Raw genomic sequence first — 21,046 nt, 5'->3', positions numbered from 1 at the left:
TATATATATATATATATATACACACACACACACACACACACACAAACACACAGTGTATATTACAGGCTGTAACTAAGGATTAGCAAGTAAAGGTACTGCTAAGGTAAACAATGCTAAGTGCAGTAGTTACAAAGATCCTTAACTTTCTTATGTTGATATTCACTATTAGGTTGCTAAAATGTTAATGTATAGTATAAAGATAGAAAATGTTTAATGTGATTTATCTTGATTTCAGTTTTATATCCGCTCTATGGTGAAAGTCAGTTTGGTACTTCTATTATAAGAGGAGTGATATATTCAGAGTGTCGAATACCCATTGAGTATGCAGGTGCTTTGTTCTTCTGATTTACTACTTTCTCTGGACTATGAGCTCCAGGACCTGGGGCCACAGATTCTGCTTTTGAAATGTGATGCCTCCCAAGCATGGAGTATGCAGGACTTCTTCTCATATAGAGGTTATTATTTGTTTGTTTATAATGAGCTGGACCAGGTGTATGAGCCAAATCTTCAGAATGCCCTCCACGATGTATTCTGCCAGAGAGGCTGAAAGCAGGTGCAGATGCCTTCAACGGAACACGCGGACCCACTACTGGAGGCAGGGAATATGTGTTTGGAGCTGGTATCTGATCAATGGTTCTGTATCTCGTTCTAGAGCCCATGGAGTATGATGGTGGCTTCCGATGTGTTGGAATAATGCATTTCTCAGGTCTATAAATGCCAGGACCTGGAACTGTCTCTTTATTATCTATGAAACATACATCAAAGATCACAGAATTAGTGTTAAAAAAGTCAAGGTTTACAACTGTAAGCAAAAGATATGTCAGCAAAATAAGATATTGATATAAATGTGCATGCTTGGATGAGTGTGCATTTTAATTTTAATAAAAAGATGGAGATAAATATAATTGATGTTGTGTGTTTTAAGGTCGTGGGAAAGCACACTCACCTTAACCACTTAAGGACCACAGGTTTATACCCCCCTAGTGACCAGGCCCTTTTTTACAAATCGGCACTTCACAACTTTAACGGTTTATTGCTCTGTCATGCAACTTGGCACCCAAATCAATTTTACCTCCTTTTCTTCTCACAAATACAGCTTTCTTTTGGTGGTATTTGATTGCTGCTGAGATTTTTCGTTTTTCTGATATTAATCAAAAAAGACCGCAATTTTCTCAAAAAAAAGTGTATTTTTAACTTTTTCAGGTAAAATTGTTCAAATATAAATTACATTTGTATACAAGTTTGTGTTAGAATTTATTGTGTCTTTGATAAAAAAAATTGATTTAATTTTTTTTCACAAGTTAGCGGAAAATTACACATTCTGAGGAAAAAAATAATAATAAAGTTTCCATTTCTGCTAACTTCTGGCAAAAAAAAAAAATCTCCCATGGACTCACTATGCCCCTCAGTGAATACCTTGGGGTGTCTACTTTCCGAAATGGGGTCATTTGTGGGGTGTGTTTACTGTTCTGGCATTTTGGGCGGGGCTAAATTGTGAGCAACCCTGTAAAGCCTAAAGGTACTCGTTGGACTTTCGGCCCCTTTACGCACCTAGGCTGCAAAAAATTGTCACACGTGGTATCGCCGTACTCAGAAGAAGTAGGGCAATGTGTTTTGGGGTGTATTTTTACATATTCCCTTGCTGGGTGAGAGAAATATCTCAGTAAATTGACAACTTTGTATACATTTTGTCATTTACAGAGATATTTCTCACACACAGTATGGATATATGTAAAAATACACCCCAAAACACATTGCCCTACTTCTTCTGAGTACGGCGATACCACATGTGTGATACTTTTTTGCAGCCTAGGTGCACAAAGGGGACCAAATTCCAATGAGTACCTTTAGGATTTCACAGGTTCATATTCTGAACCACTGGATTCAGCGGGTGAGGCGTCCCCATCACTTTCATCCATCAGGGCCGGAATCCTGTAGGCCTCTTCAGCGGAATACCCCTTTTTTGACATTTTGGGCTAACAAAATTTAGGGGGTATTCCTCTGAGACTACCCAGGAAAAAGAGCACACCTGCCTAGTAAAAAGAAGTGCTTGCGAAGTAAAGCTGTGATCGCAAATAAAGATCCAAAAAGCTCAAAAGTGATCTTTATAGCGCTGCAGCGATTTTACAGTGTTTTTGCAGTGATCAGAAAAAAATAATTTCTGTCACTGCGGTGGCGCGGACAGAACGCAAGTGTGGGCACAAGATCAGGCCTGATCGGGCGAACACTGTGTTTTTTGTAGAGCCTAAGGTGACCCTAATGTACTGATATAGATCTGATTGCGATCAGTCTCGATCACTTATAGATACTATACAGTACTAGTGCTGATTAGCAACAGCGATGACGCTAATTAGCGACTAATCACTGACTGCGGTGCGGTGGGCTGGGCGCTAACTACCTAACAAGTACCTAACTAACTGGCGGTGATAAGGGACCCTTACGGGGGGGGTGATCAATGACAGGGGGGTGATCAGGGAGTCTATATGGGGTGATCAGGGGTTAATAAGGGATTAATAAGTGATGGGGGGCGTAATGTGTGTGTGGTGCTTGGTGCTACTTACAGAGCTGCCTGTGTCCTCTGGTGGTCGATCCAAGCAAAAGGGACCACCAGAGGAGCAGGTAGCAGGTATATCAGATGCTATTTACAAAATAGCGTCTGATATACCTATTTGATTGGTTCTTTTAAAAACCTACAGCCTGCCAGCCAGCGCTGGCAGGCTGTAGTTAAACTTGAATACTGCGCAATCCTGTGAATGCGCGCTCCTGTGAGCGCGCGTTCCCAGGAAATCTCAGGTCTCACGAGATGACGCCAATAGGCGTCACTGAGACCTGAAAAGCGCTGCAGTCCGGACGCCTATCGGCGTTACCGTGACGGCAAGCGGTTAAAGAACCTCTCCATTAGGAATCCTAGCAGCACAGTAACTCCAGCACCGCATGACCAGAAGGAAGAGGCACCATCCCTGCTCATTATAAGGTATACGACCTGCAATGGCACCTTCCAGCCACTAGTAAGTGCTATTGGATAACAAATTAAGATACTGCAGTGCTCTAAGGAGAGAGAGTGCAGTGCAGAGGAGGAAACCAGCCCTTTTAAGTGACGAAGGGAGTCAGAGAGTAAGAGGAACCCTAACATAAGGACCAACTGATGCCTTGAGAGTCAGTATACTACTTGAAGTGTTCTCATCCCCCTTCTGCTGGGAAGTACTGAAGTGACTGAGCAAGCTACCCCACAGTGGAGTCTGCCTTAGCATGGACAAGATTGTTAGGAATGCTGCAGTGTATCAACTGCGGTGTGAGGGGCTGGGGCTAGTAAGGTACCTCCAGTCTGCCTGTCTATTATCTGTAGTATTACATGAGTAGCAGAGTCCAGATCTCAGCTTTTTTTTATTTTCCTACTGCCCCCATTCCCCCGCTGTCAGCTAACATAATGGACAGGACTCATTAGTATGAACAGCAATCCTGACAATATACTTTAACACTTTTAAGTGCTGCATATATTACTGCAGATACAGTCAGGTCCATAAATATTGGGACATCGACACAATTCTAACATTTTTAGCTCTATACACCACCACAATGGATTTGAAATGAAATGCTTTAACTGCAGACTGTCAGCTTTAATTTGAGGGTATTTACATCCAAATCAGGTGAACGGTGTAGGAATTACAACAGTTTTCATATGTGCCTCCCATTTGTTAAGGGGCAGTCAATTACAGCCTGAAGTCTGGAACGCATAGACATCCCCAGACGCTGGGTTTCATCCCTGGTGATGCTTTGCCAGGCCTCTACTGCAACTGTCTTCAGTTCCTGCTTGTTCTTGGGGCATTTTCCCTTCAGTTTTGTCTTCAGCAAGAGAAATGCATGCTCAATCGGATTCAGGTCAGGTGATTGATTGATAATATTGCCTGAAACACTTCAGAATTCATCCTGCTGCCTTTGTCAGCAGTCAATTCATCAGTAAATACAAGAGAACCAGTTCCATTGGCAGCCATACATGCCCACGCCATGACACTACCACCACCATGCTTCACTGATGAGATGGTATACTTAGGATCATGAGCAGTTCCTTTCCTTCTCCATACTCTTCTCTTCCCATCACTCTGGTACAAGTTGATCTTGGTCTCATCTGTCCATAGGATGTTGTTCCAGAACTGTGAAGGCTTTTTTAGATGTCGTTTGGCAAACTCTAATCTGGCCTTCCTGTTTTTGAGGCTCACCAATGGTTTACATCTTGTTGTGAATCCTTTGTATTCACTCTGGTGAAGTCTTCTCTTGATTGTTGACTTTGACACACATACACCTACCTCCTGGAGAGTGTTCTTGATCTGGCCAACTGTTGTGAAGGGAAAGAATTCTTCAGTCATCCACCACAGTTGTTTTCTGTGGTCTTCCTGGTCTTTTGGTGTTGCTGAGCTCACTGGTGCGTTCCTTCTTTTTAAGAATGTTCCAAACAGTTGTTTTGGCCACGCCTAATCTTTTTGCTATCTCTCTGATGGGTTTGTTTTGTTTTTTCAGCCTAATGATGGCTTGCTTCACTGATAGTGACAGCTCTTTGGATCTCATCTTGAGAGTTGACAGCAACAGTTTCCAAATGCAAATAGCACACTTGAAATTAATTCTGGACCTTTTATCTGCACATTGTAATTGGGATAATGAGGGAATAACACACACTTTTTGCTCAGGGAGCAGTCCGCTCACCCTAACAAGGGCGACCCCACTGAGCCATTAACTAAGATAACTAGGTATCCCTGCTTATCCCTATAGAGCTTTGTGACTGCCCAGCTTCATCAGGGAAACAGCAGGGAGACCCCAGAGAAAAGGTAACAAATGTTTCAACGTGTTTCTTCAGCAACAAGCCAAATCATCAGGGGACTGTATAGAAAGGGGCTCAGCAATGGTCATTAGCTGAGGCCAAAAGTACAAAAAGAGCCATATACCCATATAAATGTCCACATGGTGTAGGCTCCTGTGTGCTGCGTATAGCAACTAGGATGCTGATTCCGGAAATTGGCCTCCAAAGAAGGTGATAGAGTGATTATTATCAGTTGAGATAAATCTCATTGCCTTAGCTGTTCTGAGACAACAGTCTTCTCTCAGCCTACTATCCGGTTCACAAATTGATAAGGACAAATAAAGAAATGAAAGCCCAATTCGTAATGGGTATATGTGAAAAACATTATGCAAAAATCGAACAAGGAGGGAGAAGGCAGGAAGAGAGAAGGGAGAGGCAAGGAGGCATGGTGGAAGGAGTTGTACAGTGGATAAAATGTAACAGCCATACACTAGCTGCTCATTTAGACCCTTTGGTTGAAACGTTTTTAGTTCAAAGATCCACTATGTCCCTCTTTGTAGCACCCTCTTGTCCCAATCTCCTCCTCTGAAGGAAATGGGGACAACCTCAACTCCCATGAATCTAATTCCAGATGAGTCTCCCCCATGACTTAAAAAAAAAAAAATGGACATCGAGGCGGTGGTGTGTTTTAGATGGAGAAAAAAATTGGAAAAACTGCATATAGTGTTTCGATGTGTTTTTTTTTGCCACATACAAATCACAGCAGCATCACCACAATGTGTGGCGGTGTGACGATACGTTCACAATGACAATTTTTCTGTGCTGAAAAAAAAAATGCTGAATCCCTATCAGATTTTTGTATGCTTTTTTCCATTTCTTTCCTGGATTTTCCTATTTTGATTGGAATCCTAGACGCAGATTCCGCAGCATGAGAGAAAAGGGGTGTCCTGTCCATTCTTTTTTTTTATAGGCTTTATTTTTAATTTTTTCCAAGCAAAAAATAAAGAATAACATCAACAAGCAGACACGCAGGTCTCAAGACTAGTGCCGTCAAAATGTCATATGCAAATACAGAATTTGAACGTTTCAGGAATATACAGCATGACATATTGGTATTCAAAGAAACAAAAAGCTGAGTATATCGCCCCCCACTGAATTGTTTCATGTCAGAAGCTCTAGGGTTGAGACCACATTCACTCTACAATCACACACACCGCAGTGCTGCAGCTCCCCAGCTGGGGAGAGAAAATTTGGCCGGCCAGGCCGCTCATATGTAATACCATCTATTGAGGCATACAGAGGAGAACCCTCCTTGTAACCCAAGGCTGAATTCTGCTAATCATATTTTTAGGATTATTGGACACCCTATTTCCTCTCTTCCCTAAGCGACATGCTTACTTATGCTAGATCTGGTACTGGTCTTGCTTGCAGCCAGAGCCCCCCAACCTTCTCAAATTTCTCCTCCTTGCTTCTCGCGATAAACGTTAGTCTATACATTGGTAGAGCCACATCTATAATGTGAATCCACTGTTGAACCGACGGGACCGACGGGGGTTTCCAGTTCAATAACATGACCTTCCTGGCATAAAACATTAATAGTCAATACAAAATTCTGGCGTATTTAGTTTGAATCAGGTCATTCACCAATCCCAACAAGCTGTTCTCTGGGGAACAGACTGCCGGCAAGTCCAGTTGATCATTCAGGAATTTGTGACTCCCCAGCCAAAACTGAGCTATCACTGGACAACTCCATATAAATGAATCAATGTTCCCCTTTCTGCACCACATCTGGTACACTGCGGGCTTCCTAGTCTACACATGCGATTCAGTCTGACTGGAGTTAAAAAAGCGTGATGCAGCCATTTCGCCTGGATTAATTGGTCCCTTGCACTAATTACTGAGTATCTCCAAGTGTGCACCAATTCTTTCTCATGTCTATCCTCTAACTGCGGGATATCCTCCTTTCACCTTGCCAAAGAGCAAAATAGTGGGGACGAGGTCTGCGACATCAGTTCCGCATAGAAGGAAGACACTGATTTATGCATCTCTCTCAATCTAGCAACCTTTTCAATAGGACTATATACTAGCTTAATGGGATCCTTGCCGAATTGTTTAGCACCGGCATGCCTAAATTGAAAGTATCTAAACATGCTGGATTTTGGGATCTGGAATTCCTCCCTGAGGTCTCTAAATGTTTTGAAGTTACCCTCTGCATATAGTTGGGTGACATATTTTACTCCATGTTGCGGTCAAAACTCAAAGTCCTGGAGAGTACACAATTTCGGTAACCCTGGGTTTCAACACAACGACGTCACCGGGGACCACTCCCCTCTGCCCACCTCATCCCTACTCTTCAGTGCAGTTTTCCCCCAAATAGCCAACACTGCCCACATATTGGAAGTGAGACATTTGACTGGATATTTACCCTCTCTGTATATGAAATTCTTTAAGGCTTCATAGGACCCCACTAATGCAGCCTCCAGAACAGTCGCTGGGTTGTTGGCATCTGCTCTTATCCACCAACTGGCATATGTCAGCTGCACTGCTTGATAATACTTGTACTTATGAAGGGGAGCCAAACCACCCCTGACATATGATGCCTTCAGCGTCTCTCTGGCCATTCTGGGCTGAGTATTTGTCATGCCCCACTCTGACGATGTGCGGAGGTCGGCCAGGATAGCAGCACGAGTTTAGTGTTTGTTTTGGAGCCGTGCTGGATCTGCCTCTCATCAGGTGCACTGGGTGGGGTAATTAGTTTAAATAGCACACCAGCCCAGTGCTCTGTGCGGATTATACTAATCATTGTGGTCTTGGAAGCTAGGAAGGAAGGTTGTCTGTCTGTTCCATCTCAGAAAGTGTGATTCAAGTTTGGTTGTTTTGTGTCATCTCTCCCATCCAGGTTCTGTGCGAGCAGGCTGCTCCTATTTCCCCTCTTCACCATCTCAGGGAATTTAGGGTTTTGTCAGCCAAGGCACGAGGACACATCAGACCTACCTTTAAGGTCTGCATGTGGGCTGAGCAGTGCAGGGAAAGAGGTCAGGGATTAGCTAGGAGGTGACCCTTCCCCTGTCTCTCGCCCAGAGCCTGGTTGGTGGGTTATCTGTGATTCTGAGTGCACGCCCGCCGAGACATTATAATCCGCCATACTGTGACTGCCATTACTCAGCGGTTTTGTGATGGCGTCAATTGATGCACTGTTTGATCGCATGCAGGGTTTATCCTTAGAGGTTGTGGATCTGCGTAGTTCGGTCACACAGTGTCAGAGGGTTCTGGCATCAGGTACAGGTCAAATTGGTGGGGAGCCTAAAGTCGCTCTTCCCGAGAAATTTACAGGGGGTACGGATGATTTTTTCCATTTTAAAGAGTCGTGCAAATTGTATTTTCGAATGCGTCCATTTTCGTCAGGTAATGAAAATCAGAGGGTTGGTATCATCATGTCTCTGCTTAAAGGGGACGCGCAATCCTGGGCTTTTTCTCTGCCGTCCGGTTCTCTGGCCCTTCGGTCGGTGGAGGAATTTTTTAAAGCCCTGGGATTGATTTACGATGACCCAGATCGGGTCTCGATGGCAGAATCGAAATTGGGTAACTTACTACAGGGTAAACATACTGCAGAGGGTTACTGCATAGAGTTTAGGAGATGGGCTACTGAGTCGGGGTGGACCGACCCCGCGTTACGTAGTCAGTTTTGTCAGGGGTTATCTGAAAGGTTGAAAGATGCCCTAGCTTTTCATGAGTACCCGGATACTCTAGAGAATGCAATGTCTTTGGCTATACGGTTGGATAGACATATCAGAGAGAGGTGTAAGGGTCCCTCCGTGCAAGGGATCCCTCCTGCATGTGGTTTTGTCTCACCTGCTGCCCAGGGTGATATTACTTATAAATCTGGGGTAGGGGAGGAACCCATGCAGTTAGGTCAGATATCTTGCCATTCTGATAGTAGAGACTTTAGAAAAATGCACAATCTATGTTACTATTGTGGAAAGAGGGGTCATTTTATTTTTTCTTGTCCTTATATTAAACCACAGGTGGAAGAGAAAAAGAAAAAAGAAAAAAAAACTTCCCTCACACTTGGTAGTATGAATGGTGTGGTGGAGCAGACAGGTATGCAAGCTCCCTGCAGTTCCCGTTTTCTCCTTCCAGCTATGGTGGCGCTAGAGTCAAAAAATGTGTTTGTTGATGTATTCCTTGATTGTGGTGCTGGGGTAAACCTAATTGACTTTCTTTTCCTTCAAAACCTAGGACTAAGTACTTGCACTTTAGAGAACGAGATTCGTGTTTTTGCAATTGATTCTTCCCCTCTTTCTCAAAGGAGCCTTACTCACATTGTTCATGGTATTCACTTAAGGGTGGGTGATTCACATGCTGAAATTATTTCTTGTTTTGTCATGAAGGATTTGCCAGCTCCTATAGTTTTGGGTTTGCAATGGTTGACTAGACATAACACAATTATAGACTGGCAAGCGAGACAAATCATTGGTTGGAGTGAGTTTTGTTCTGATAATTGTCTTGGCACATCTATCTCTGGTGTGTCCATTACGGCTTTACCTCAGTATCTCTCGGATTTTGCGGATGTCTTTTCGGAGGGTGGGGCTCATGAATTGCCCCCTCATCTCCAGTTAATCTCATTCCGGGGGCTAAGTTGCCAAAGTCTCGGCTTTACAACCTCTCTCAACCCAAAAGAGAGGTCATGCGAAAGTATGTCGCCGAGAGTTTGGCAAAGGGTCATATTAGACCATTTAAGTCTCCAGTGGCAGTAGGTTTGTTCTTTGTGAAGAAAAAGGATGGATCACTGAGACCGTGTTTGGATTTCCAGGAATTGAACTGTATTACAGTCCGGGATCTATATCCCCTACCTTTGATCTCTGATCTTTTTGATCAGATTTTTGGAACCAAGGTGTTCTCCAAGTTGGATTTGAGAGGGGTCTACAATCTGATCAGAATCAGGGAGGGGGATGAGTGGAAAACGGCCTTCAATACGCACGAGGGTCATTTTGAGAACCTTTATATTATACTAATCATTGTGGTCTTGGAAACTAGGAAGGAAGGTTGTCTGTCTGTTTCAGCTCAGAAAGATAAGTGTGATTCAAGTTTGGTTGTTTTGTGTCATCTCTCCCATCTAGGTTCTGTGCGAGCAGGCTGCTCCTATTTCCCCTCTTCACCATCTCAGGGAATTTAGGGTTTTGTCAGCCAAGGCACGAGGACACATCAGACCTACCTTTAAGGTCTGCATGTGGGCTGAGCAGTGCAGGGAAAGAGGTCAGGGATTAGCTAGGAGGTGACCCTTCCCCTGTCTCTCGCCCAGAGCCTGGTTGGTGGGTTATCTGTGATTCTGAGTGCACGCCCGCCGTGACAGTATTGGGTCATAAGAAGGGAGTCAAAAGTTTGTCAATAGTCTTAAAATGAGATTTCTTCAGAAGCTCCGGTGCCGCCCTATACATATATAATAATTTCGGTAGCAAGGCCATTTTGAAAATATTTATCCGCCCCACCAGGGAGAGAGGAAGATTTACCCACGCTTTAAACTTTTGCGTAATATATTTCATAGTCGGGAGTAGATTGAGAGAGATGACATTTTTGGGTTCTTTATGTATTATGACACCTAGATATTTGAACTTCTCAACTACCAGTAGTTTTGACCTCGGCGAAACTCTCGGATTCTCAGTTTTATCCACCAAATACAACACTGATTTGGTCCAATTAACTCTAAGTCCTGAGAACCTCTCATACTCATCTATCACTTCTAGGAGCATATACAATGACCTCTCTGTGTTTCCCAAATATACCAGCATGTGTCGGCGTAGAGTGATAATTTTTCTGCAATTCCCGCAATGCCCCAGCCCTCTATCCCCGAGCAGTTATTGATCAGGATAGATATTGGTTCCATCACCAGTGCGAAGAGCAATGGCGACAGCGGGCAACCCTGCAGGGTCCCTCTGCGCAGGCGAAAGGGACTGGCTGGGGTCCCATTCACTTGCACCCTCGCCCTAGGGTTCGCATATAACAGATGCAGCCATTTCAGGAAGTTCCCCGGGAATCCAAATTTTGCCAGCACTTCCCAAAGAAACTGCCACTCAACAGAATCAAATGCTTTTTCATTATCTAAGGCCGCTATCGCCCCGTCCCCCACATTGTCATGTTGCGCCTGTAAGTTGGTATAGAGTCTCCTGAGATTTATATCAGTCGACTTCCCTGGCATGAAGCCGGATTGGTCTGGGCCCACTAAGGATAAAATAACCCCTGACAGACGTGTTGCCAGGACTTTTGCGTCTAGATTTATAAGGGAAATAGGGCGAATAAGCAAACAGTTTACTCAACCTCTCACTAAGCTTCTCGACATGCAATTTGTACCATTCTGCAGGAGACCCGTCTGGGCCCGGGGTTTTATGTGGTGCCATGGAACTTGTGGCAGCCAGAATTTCCAGGGGTGTGATGGGTGAATCTAGCATATCCTTATCTGCCCTAGATAATTGTGGAAACCTTAACTTTCCCAAATAACCCTGAATCTCTTCCGGAGCATGCGCAAGAGTGGAAAAATATAAGTCGGTGTAATATCTAGCAAATTGCGCGCAAATCTCTTCAGCCATGGAGACCTCCCAACCCTGACTCTGTGCGGATCATTGCCACCACAGTCTGTGGGTTCTCAGCCCTGGCCAGGTACACTAGTGCCTTCCCATTCTTGTCTCCCTCAGCAAATACTATTTGTTTTTGCGCCAGAAGCCTCTTCTCCGTAAGATGTAGTTTGTATTCTATCTGAATAGCCAGCCATTCTTCTGTGCATTCCCTGGACGGATCGTTAATGAAAGCCTCCTTTGCCTCTGCCAGTCTGCGCTCTATCCTAGCTCTGGTGATTTGCAACTGCACCCTGTGCGTAGCTATAGCTGCTATGTAAGCTCCCCTCAGAACAGCCTTGCAAGCTTCCCATTCTGTTATCGGGTCAGAAGAACTCTCATTGGACTTCCAATATTCCTCTAACTCTATACTACAGGATGACCCTACTAGGATCACTCGCATCCACACCGGGTTCAATCTCCAAACCCTTTCTGGCTTTCCTGCGGGTTGAGACAGCACAATCTGCAGGGGGGCATGGTCTGAGATACCTCGTGGCATATACACTGCTTCCCGTATCCGGGGTAGAACATCCTGGCTTCCAAAAGCTAAATCAATGCGCGACATACTGCCCCCTGAAGCAGCGTAACAAGAGAATTGTTTAAGGGACGGGTTCTTCCATCTCCATACCTCTGTCAAATTACATGCCCGTGCCCAATGAGCCAAAGCTGCACTATGTGCACTGAAAGCTGCAGTGGGAGCCTGCTCAGGGTTTAACTCCATTCAATGGAGCTAAATCTACAGCGGGTCTGCATGACAACTCACGTCATAACCAGCAGCACTGCGCAGCGGCTTCTGCCGTGAGATACACAGCCGATTTTGTCATGGTCAAAATCCTCTGTGTGAACCTACCCTAACAGCTCCTCGACTTAGTAACTCAGTATAAGGCCTCATGTACACAACCGTGTCCAGTCTGGTATTTTGCCAAACGGAATGTCCAGTCCTCAATAAAGTAGTCCTATCCTTGTCTGTGATACGGACAAGAATAGGATATGTGGGGCTGCGGAACGAACGTGCACAAGCATACAAGTACATGGAGTGCTCTCCGCATGTTTTGCGAGCACATTGAAGTGAATGGGTCTACATCCAACCTGCAAAAACTGCAGCTCGGATGCAGACCCAAACCACGGTCGTGTGCATGAGGGCTATTCAGGAAATTACTTAATAAGCAAAGCAATCCTCACTGCAGCTGTAGGAATAAACCACAAGACGGTCAGGGGAAGGCCACATGGAGCAGTTGTTTCCTAGTAAAATGATGCAGCCTAACAGCCAATTTGAAAAGGATGCTGCAGTTGTTGTTGCCTTGGTGTGGCCTTACCTTTATGTTCACACGACGGCTTTTAAAAATGTGTTTTCCATGCAGTTTTTGACGCGCTTCTGAAACGGGTTTTCATTTAATTCAATGCAAAACTGCATTTTCAACTTGTGGTACTTAGCATCGAAATCGTGGACATATATGGAATGATTTTCTTACACTTCCCTTTCATTTCAATGGGAGATTCAGAGTAATGAATAGGAGGCTGTTTTGAGGCATTTTTTGGAGCTGATTTTAAGGCGGAAACAAGACAAAGAACTCTGTGTGAACTGGCCCTTACGGTATGACCAAATGTAGTTGCTTTAATTGACAGGGCCAGGCAGTGGCAAAGCAGTGACAGAGCGGTTGGCCTGTTTTAGTGGAATATAATTATTTAGTAAAACAGACATGTCAGGAGAGGTTACGGAACAGAGGAGACCCTGATCTTAAATATTTATCTTTTACACGTCTAAGTACATGGGTCTGCCGAGTATTAGTAGTCAAGCGTCAAGAGACAATACTAAGCTCGGAGGACATGCAAAAGAGACAATATCGGTGAGTTGTATACCCTGTGTAATTAATATTAACATAATATGTATATACAGTAGCTCTCTCCATTAAATAATGCTCCACAAATTTACAAGAGGAATGGTATAAGTGACTAACTCAGGCAATATGACTCTTTCAATAGAAAGCAAATAAGCCTGCAGTCGTAGCTGAGGATCAATGTCTCCCTCTAGTGGATATGCAAAGAGATATCTCCTAAGAAAGAGAACAAGGCTCTCTCTTGTGGAAAAGAGGTTACACAATATTGGGAAAAAAATGTTTGTGAGTGGAAAAAATGATTAACTTAACACAAGTCGCTTTCACACAGTCAGTGTTTGATCAGTCATTTCCATCAATGATTGTGATCCAAAACCAGAAGAAGAGCCCATAACATATAATAAAAGATTTATTCCTGTTCTAATGGAAATCAAACAGCGATGTGTGAACTAGGCCTAAGGGCTCATGCGCACAAACTATTTTTTTTCCATTTTCGTCCCTTTTTTTTTTACAGGTCCGTATGAGCAACCATTCACTTCAATGAGTCTGCAAAAAATGGAAATTACTCAGTGTGCATTCCGTTTCCGTATGTGTGTTCCGCAAAAAAAATAGAACTGTCCTATTCTTGTCCGTATTGCAGACGAGGACAGGCTTTGTTACAATAGATCTGCAAAAAAACGGATGCGATACAAATGTCATCTGTTTAGTTTTTTTGCGGATCCGTGTTTTGTGCACCGCAAAATACATACGGTCGTGTGCATAGTTTTAAAGGAGAATCTGTCATCTCCAAAACCACCATTATGTGATCCCAAAGTGCGGTTCCTTATTCACTGAATATAATGTGGGAAGCAGTAATAACCATGTATCGGCTGTGAAATGTCGCCTGAAGGAACTAGCCTCCCACACCTATATTATATACCCAACGCGCGAAACGCACATTGAGGGGACGCCTTCAGTCTCAATTTTTACAGCACAGGTATGCCATCTTACAATTGATCAGTATACTGAGGTATTGGTTCCTATTTATTCCACAAAATAATTTTCATGCATATGTGTATATAATATATACAGAATTTTGGCTCACTTCGGCACAGTGCAGGTAACGCCCCTTTTGCTGTGTCACCACACCCCTTGCTGCTAAGCCCCACCCTATTTTTAAGCAAATAAAACAAATACTACCACTTTTTTAGACAGATTCAAGGCGCAGACACATTACTAAATCTAGTGTCTTCACCAGTTCTTCATCCAAAAGAGCACCTTCCACTTTGTGCTCAAGTGTCTCAAGATGTCACTCAAAGCTGTTATTTTAGGCACTTTCAAAATGTGACATCTCAGAATAAAAAACATATATGGGAATAGCCTGGTTTTATGTACCAAAATTATAAGGTTGTTTATTCTAATGTTAAAAGTGCACACCGTATTTTACTGCTAGTGGTGCTATCCATCCCCCATAATAGACAGTGGTAGAAATCCAGGATATGCTTATATACACAAAACATTAACCATCTGGGACACATGTCTTAAAGTGTTAATTACATGTGCACCCTACCCTAATGTTGTTAGTACCTACCTGCTGATTTGCCACGTGCCAGCATGGAGTAAGCAGGACCAGCACTCCGGCCAAAACGTGTTAGGCTTGGCTCCACATAATACTGAGGTCCTGGACTACAATCGCTGAGATGAGCTACAGAAGAAAGACAAAAAAGGAGACCAGACAGAAGAAAAATGGAGGGAAATAAAGAGAAAGAATTAACAGATTATCAGATGATAACATCTGAAAGCACAGAATGTAACACGATAAGGTAATAAAGGTCAAATATTTAAGAGTTACATAGGATCCTGTGTCAGTTGATTTGTTATTTTACATAAAGTTAGTAATCTTGCTTACCAGAGTGACTTGTGCGTCCATGGAAAGAATATGCTGGACTGGAGTATTTAGTATAGTCGTGGCCCACAAACCCTACTGTAGGGGGCAGGTTGTACCGTCCAGGACCGGGACCTAAGGGTGTGAAGGTGGAAGAGTCAGTTATTGTGGATATAACCTTTATTTCCCTAAACATACTAGATGAATTCAGTGTAGTATGATTGTAGACGGTGTTCAGGTAAAAAACTAAGTGCAAAGAGATGAGGTATTTTAAGGGGTTGTCTGGTTTAGACCAAGCATTTTCATAAATGTATTTCAAAATGTAAAAAAAAAAACATAAAACAAGGTCCCAGCACTTCCCTCCTTCATCTTCTACTTTTCTATTATACTATTTCATCTCATATTCCAACTATATAAATAAACAATATTGCAAAATGTATAAATAAATCTGTATGTCCCAGGAGATCCACGTCCACCTCCTCCCCTCACTGTTCTGTGACAAACAGTAAGACAGCTGGCTGGAGCAGGAGCCTCCTTGTTGGCCATGTCTGCCATATTATAAAAGAAGCATTCAGCCCCACCCCCTCCATCAGTCCAGCCAAAGATGGAACTTATCAGCAGAACATTAATGGGTTTTTATACTGAAAACCTATCCTCAGGAAAGGTCATCAATATCTGATCGGTGGAGGTCCAACATCCGGGACCCGGACGGATCAGCTGTTTTGAGAAGGCAGTGGCACTCCTGTGAGCGCTGCTGCCTTCTCACAGCACCATACATTGTATAACGGCTATACTTAGTATCGCAGCTCAGCCCCTTTCACTTGAATGGTGCTGAGCTGCTCCTAGGTCACGTGAACGATGAACGTGATATCACTGGCCTAGGAAAAGTAGAAAGAAGGCACAGAAGCGCCGCTGCCTTCTCAAACTGGTGATCGGCAGGGTCCCTGGTGTAGGACTCCCACAGATCAGATACTGATGACTTATCCTGAGGATAGGTCATCAGTATCAAAATCTCATGGTTGGACCATCTCGTACTTTGGTGGCATATTGCTGGGATACACCACTAATGTCTGATAGGTGCAAGTTCTACCTCTGGGAACTGCACCTGTTTCTAAGAATGGGACTCCCAGAGTGAACTAGGGGAAAGTGCGGCCACCCTCTATTCACTTCTATGGGAGTCATAAAAATAGCTGGGGACCAGTTCTAGAGATAGTTGCAGTTCCCAGAGGTGGGACCTGCACCTATCGGACATTGGTGGCATATCCTAACGATATGCCACCAAAGTGCAAGATGGGCCAACACCTCTAATGCCTGTGTTCTATGAAAAAATTCTACAAACTGTTTATGTCAGGATCATGTAAAAAAAAAATTATCTCTCTGTTTACTTTTAGCATTTATTTTCAGGTTTGAACTTGATGGACGTTTGTCTTTTTTCAACTGTATTAACTATGTAACTAATGTTCCTTTAATGGGGCATCATCTGGGGCAGCAACAACAGGGGCAGCTACAAAGTGCAAAGCTCCCTCTGGAGGACCCATCCATGCATTACACAGACAGAACACTGATCTCAGTGAAATTGTGTAATGCTCCTGTGGGCCCATGCAACAGCCACCTTGTTATAAGATTATCATAGGGGGACCCTGCTGTAAAATGGTAGACAATTTAGCAGACATTTCATTTCTTATTCTGTGGTTACCTCTTTTAGGTATGATCAGTTGTGACTCTGATTACACATACATGTATATACCTATACTGAAGTAAAAAAAACAACTTTTGATAAAGCAACATATCAAAGGTTTTGATCGGTGGGGTCTGATTGCTGGGACCCCCCACCAATTGCTAAAATGAGAAGTTAAAAACATTCAAAGTGCTGTTTTTGTAGCTGATTGAGACGGACTGGAGGTGAGCTCATAACATTTCTACTGAGCCCATGTTCAGTAGCGGGGAGACTAATGGGATCTCAGCACTTGGAAGGCCACCATCAAAACATTTGATATGTAGTTATGACACCTTAAAGGTTATTCTTTCCAAGGCTAATATTAGAAGAACCCTCGTAAGCAATGACCAAAGTCATGGACACATCTGAGAGAGCTGTGCTCCGGCCGTTTCTGTAACTCCCATACACATCAGTGAATGGACGGCACGCAAACAGCGTAACACAGCGAGGTACATCATCTCTGTAATTCAGAATGACATATGTCTCATTACAACCTCAACATTTCCACTAATTAATGCAGCATCGCATACACCAGTATCATCTATTAGGGTACGTCCACACCAACAACTAACGGTAATGAGAAATCCACACTGTAGTCAGCCTCGGACTTCGCTGTGGATTTTTCTGATGGCACGATTCAGTGTGAACATACCCTTGAGTCTAAAGAAAACATAGATCTCCTTGTTTCTTACAGTTTAATGCACCATGCATGGCAGCTTTAGTTACAGATCACTCCATGGTAAATAGAAGATGCATCTACGGAAGAGCTGAGAGCAATAAAAGACAAGATTACACAGACTGGACGAAAAGATACCGTAAATGGAATGGAACGCGTTATCACAAAATCTTAAAGTGAAAATGATGAAAGGGTAACAGGACATGCACAACAGATATATAGAGCCCCAGGTTGGGGTTGCAGCAGGAGATGCTAATGGTGAGGTAGTAAATAGTAATACCAGTACTTCTTACCAGTCTCCTTCGCTGCAATCATTGGAGTTTTCCTTTCTCTATGCTCTCCCATCTTTTGCTCCTCACTCTGTTAGATCCGGAAAAAATGCTTACTATAAATAATAAATGTTACAAAACTGATGGAATCAATGAGATTAAAGGATGTCACCTCAATATTATTCACATACAGTACCCCAACACTAGTTTTGAATGAGCAAAGATGTCTTGTCATGGATGTCCCTGGGCTACACTGCAGGTCACAGCATGGTAATGTGACCTGAGGATGTTCTAATAAGTGTAAGCTTATCCCATTGCTGTCTCATCTCCCCCTCCCAAATTACCCATCAGCCCCACTCACTCAGGTTCCAAGTCACTGGTGCAAGACCGGCTCCATTATGACTCTCTCTCATGCTTATTTAACTACTTATGTACTTAATCACTTACCTGTAACATTGTGCATTGCTCTCTAACCCTTTCAGCCCCAGAGGATTTTCCAATTTTGCGTTTCTATTTTTAACTTCCTACCTTCCTGGATCCATGGCGGCTTGTTTTTTGGAGTACAAGTTGTACTTTCTAATGTCAGCATTTAAAGGGAACCTGTCAGCGGCTAAAGCCATCCCAAACCGCCAGCAGTACCTTGAAGTAGCCGGCAGTGAGTTTCTAATGATGATTTTCTTACTGCATTCAGATGAGGCAGAAGTATGAAAAACGTTCTTTCATCCTCCGTCCACGCTATTTTCCAGTCAGGCTTGAAGTCAAGCAGGCAGCGGCCTCCTTGCTTCAAGTCAAGGTAACCGTGCCCCCTTCCCTGCCCCTTCGCTGTGACTGACCGCGCTTATGCCCGACAGCCAGCTGACTTTGCCGAACAGCCGGCCGTCAGTCACAGGGAAGGGGGCGCGATTACCTTGACTTGAAGCAAGGAGGCCGCTGCCCCCTCGACTTCAAGCCTGACTGGAAAATAGAGCGGACGAAGGATAAAAGAACGTTTTTCATACTTCTGCCTCATCTGAATGCAGTAAGAAAATCATCATTAGAAACTCACTGCCGGCTACTTGAAGGTACTGCTGGCGGTTTGCGATGGCTTTTGCCGCTGACAGGTTCCCTTTAAGGTGGCATACAACGTAGTGAGAAGCTGGAAGAATAATCCAAATGGGGTGGAATTAGAACAAAGCCACAGTTTTATGGTTTTTGTTTTTAAGGCATTACCTATGTGGTCAATCTGACCTGTTTCGTTCATTATTCAGGTCAGTACGGTTACAGCGATACCACCTTTGTATCGTTTTTCTTGTACTTTAATACTTAAAAATAAAAACTTTGAAAAAAGTTAATCTTTTCTTTTCATTGCCACATTCTGACCCCCATCATTTTATAGTTACTTCAACAAAGCTGTATGGGGGCTCATTTTTTGCAGGGCTATCTGTATATTTTATTTTAGTGTTAGTTTATTGTAATTTAGTTTTTATACTATTTTGGAGTACATATGACTTTCATTTTATTAAATATTTTGGGGAGGTGAAGTGATAAAAAATGGTGAATTGGCCATTATGATTTAGATTTTTTTTTCCATTACAGCTTTCACCATACAGAATAAATACGCTTACCGGTATATTTTTATAGTAATGCATATGAGGTTTATTTTTTATTGTTTATTTTTATTTCTATTTTGAGGAAAGGGGGTGATTTGAATTTTGAGTTTTTGAAAACTTTTTTTATGTCACCCTAAGTGACTTCAAAGAAGAAATTATATTCTCCTATATACAGTCATGTGAAAAAATTAGGACACCCTTTGAAAGCATGTGGTTTTTTGTAACATTTTTAATAAAAGGTTATTTCATCTCCGTTTCAACAATACAGAGAGATTAAAGTAATCCAACTAAACAAAGAAAACTGAAGAAAAGTCTTTTCAAGATCTTCTGTAAATGTCATTCTACAAAAATGCCTATTCTAACTGAGGAAAAAGATAGGACACCCTTGCCCCTAATAGCGAGTGTTACCTCCTTTGGCTGAAATAACTGCAGTGAGACGGTTCTTGTAGCCATCTACCAGTCTTCGACATCGGTCTGAGGAAATTTTACCCCACTCCTCAATGCAGAACTTTTTCAGCTGTGAGATGTTTGAGGGGTTTCTTGCACGTACAGCCCTTTTCAAGTCACCCCACAGCATCTCAATGGGATTCAAATCTGGACTTTGACTTGGCCATTCCAGGACTCTCCATTTCTTCTTTTTCAGCCAATCTTTGGTTGATTTACTAGTATGTTTTGGGTCATTGTCATGTTGCATGGTCCAGTTCCGCTTCAGCTTTAATTTTCTAACTGATGGTCTCACATGTTCTTCAAGCACCTTCTGATACACAGTACAATTCATCGTGGATTCTATGATGGTGAGCTGACCAGGTCCTGCTGCAGCAAAGCAGCCCCAAACCATGACACTTCCACCTCCATGCTTCACAGTTGGTATGAGGTTCTTTTCTTGGAATGCTGTGTTTGGTTTACGCCAAACATGTCCTCTGCTGTTGTGTCCAAATAATTCAATTTTGGACTCATCTGTCCAAAGAACATTATTCCAGAAGTCCTGGTCTTTGTCAACTTTATCTCTGGCAAATGTCAGTCTGGCCTCGATGTTTCTCTTGGAAAGCAAAGGTTTCCTCCTTGCACACCTCCCATGCAAGTTAAACTTGTACAGTCTCTTTCTGATTGTAGAGGCATGTACTTCTACATCAACAGTAGCCAGAGCCTGCTGTAGTTCTCGAGATGACACTTTAGGGTTTTTGGAGACCTCTTTTAGCATCTTGCAGTCTGCTCTTGGGGTGAACTTGCTGGGGCGACCAGTCCTGGGCATGTTGGCAGTTGTTTTGAAAGCCCTCCACTTGTAGACTATCTTCCGGACAGTGGAATGGCTGATTTCAAAATCTTTTGAGATCTTTTTAAATCCCTTCCCAGACTCATAGGCTGCTACAATCTTTTTTCTGAAGTCCTCTGACAGCTCTTTTGCTCTCACCATGGTGCTCACTCTCACTTCAACAGTCAGGAGCACACCAAACTAAATGTCTGAGGTTTAAATAGGGCAAGCCTCATTCAACATGCAGAGTAACGATCTACTAATTATGTGCACCTGGTGTGATATACCTGTGTGAGATCTGAGCCAATTTAAGAGGGAATACATGTGAGGGTGTCCTATCTTTTTCCTCAGTTAGAATAGGCATTTTTGTAGAATGACATTTACAGAAGATCTTGAAAAGACTTTTCTTCAGTTTTCTTTGTTTAGTTGGATTACTTTAATCTC

At 43.1% G+C, this 21,046-nt stretch overlaps 1 protein-coding gene across 1 annotated transcript; it reads right to left on the bottom strand.

Moving 5' to 3' along the window:
* Window positions 1-242: 242 nt before the first annotated feature.
* Window positions 243-17,954, bottom strand: ODF3L2 (outer dense fiber of sperm tails 3 like 2). The gene is made up of 5 exons (XM_044284538.1): window positions 17,786-17,954; window positions 17,509-17,583; window positions 15,124-15,234; window positions 14,806-14,919; window positions 243-745 (listed from the first exon to the last, which is right to left on the bottom strand). Exons 2-5 carry the CDS (start codon window positions 17,525-17,527, stop codon window positions 261-263), a joined length of 729 nt encoding a protein of 242 aa, XP_044140473.1. The 5' UTR covers window positions 17,528-17,583; window positions 17,786-17,954; the 3' UTR covers window positions 243-260.
* Window positions 17,955-21,046: the final 3,092 nt, after the last annotated feature.

Source organism: Bufo gargarizans, chromosome 1, assembly GCF_014858855.1.
Source record: "Bufo gargarizans isolate SCDJY-AF-19 chromosome 1, ASM1485885v1, whole genome shotgun sequence".
Lineage (NCBI taxonomy): Eukaryota > Metazoa > Chordata > Amphibia > Anura > Bufonidae > Bufo > Bufo gargarizans.
Note: the sequence above shows the minus strand (reverse complement) of the source record. Positions and strands in the feature narration are given on the sequence as shown.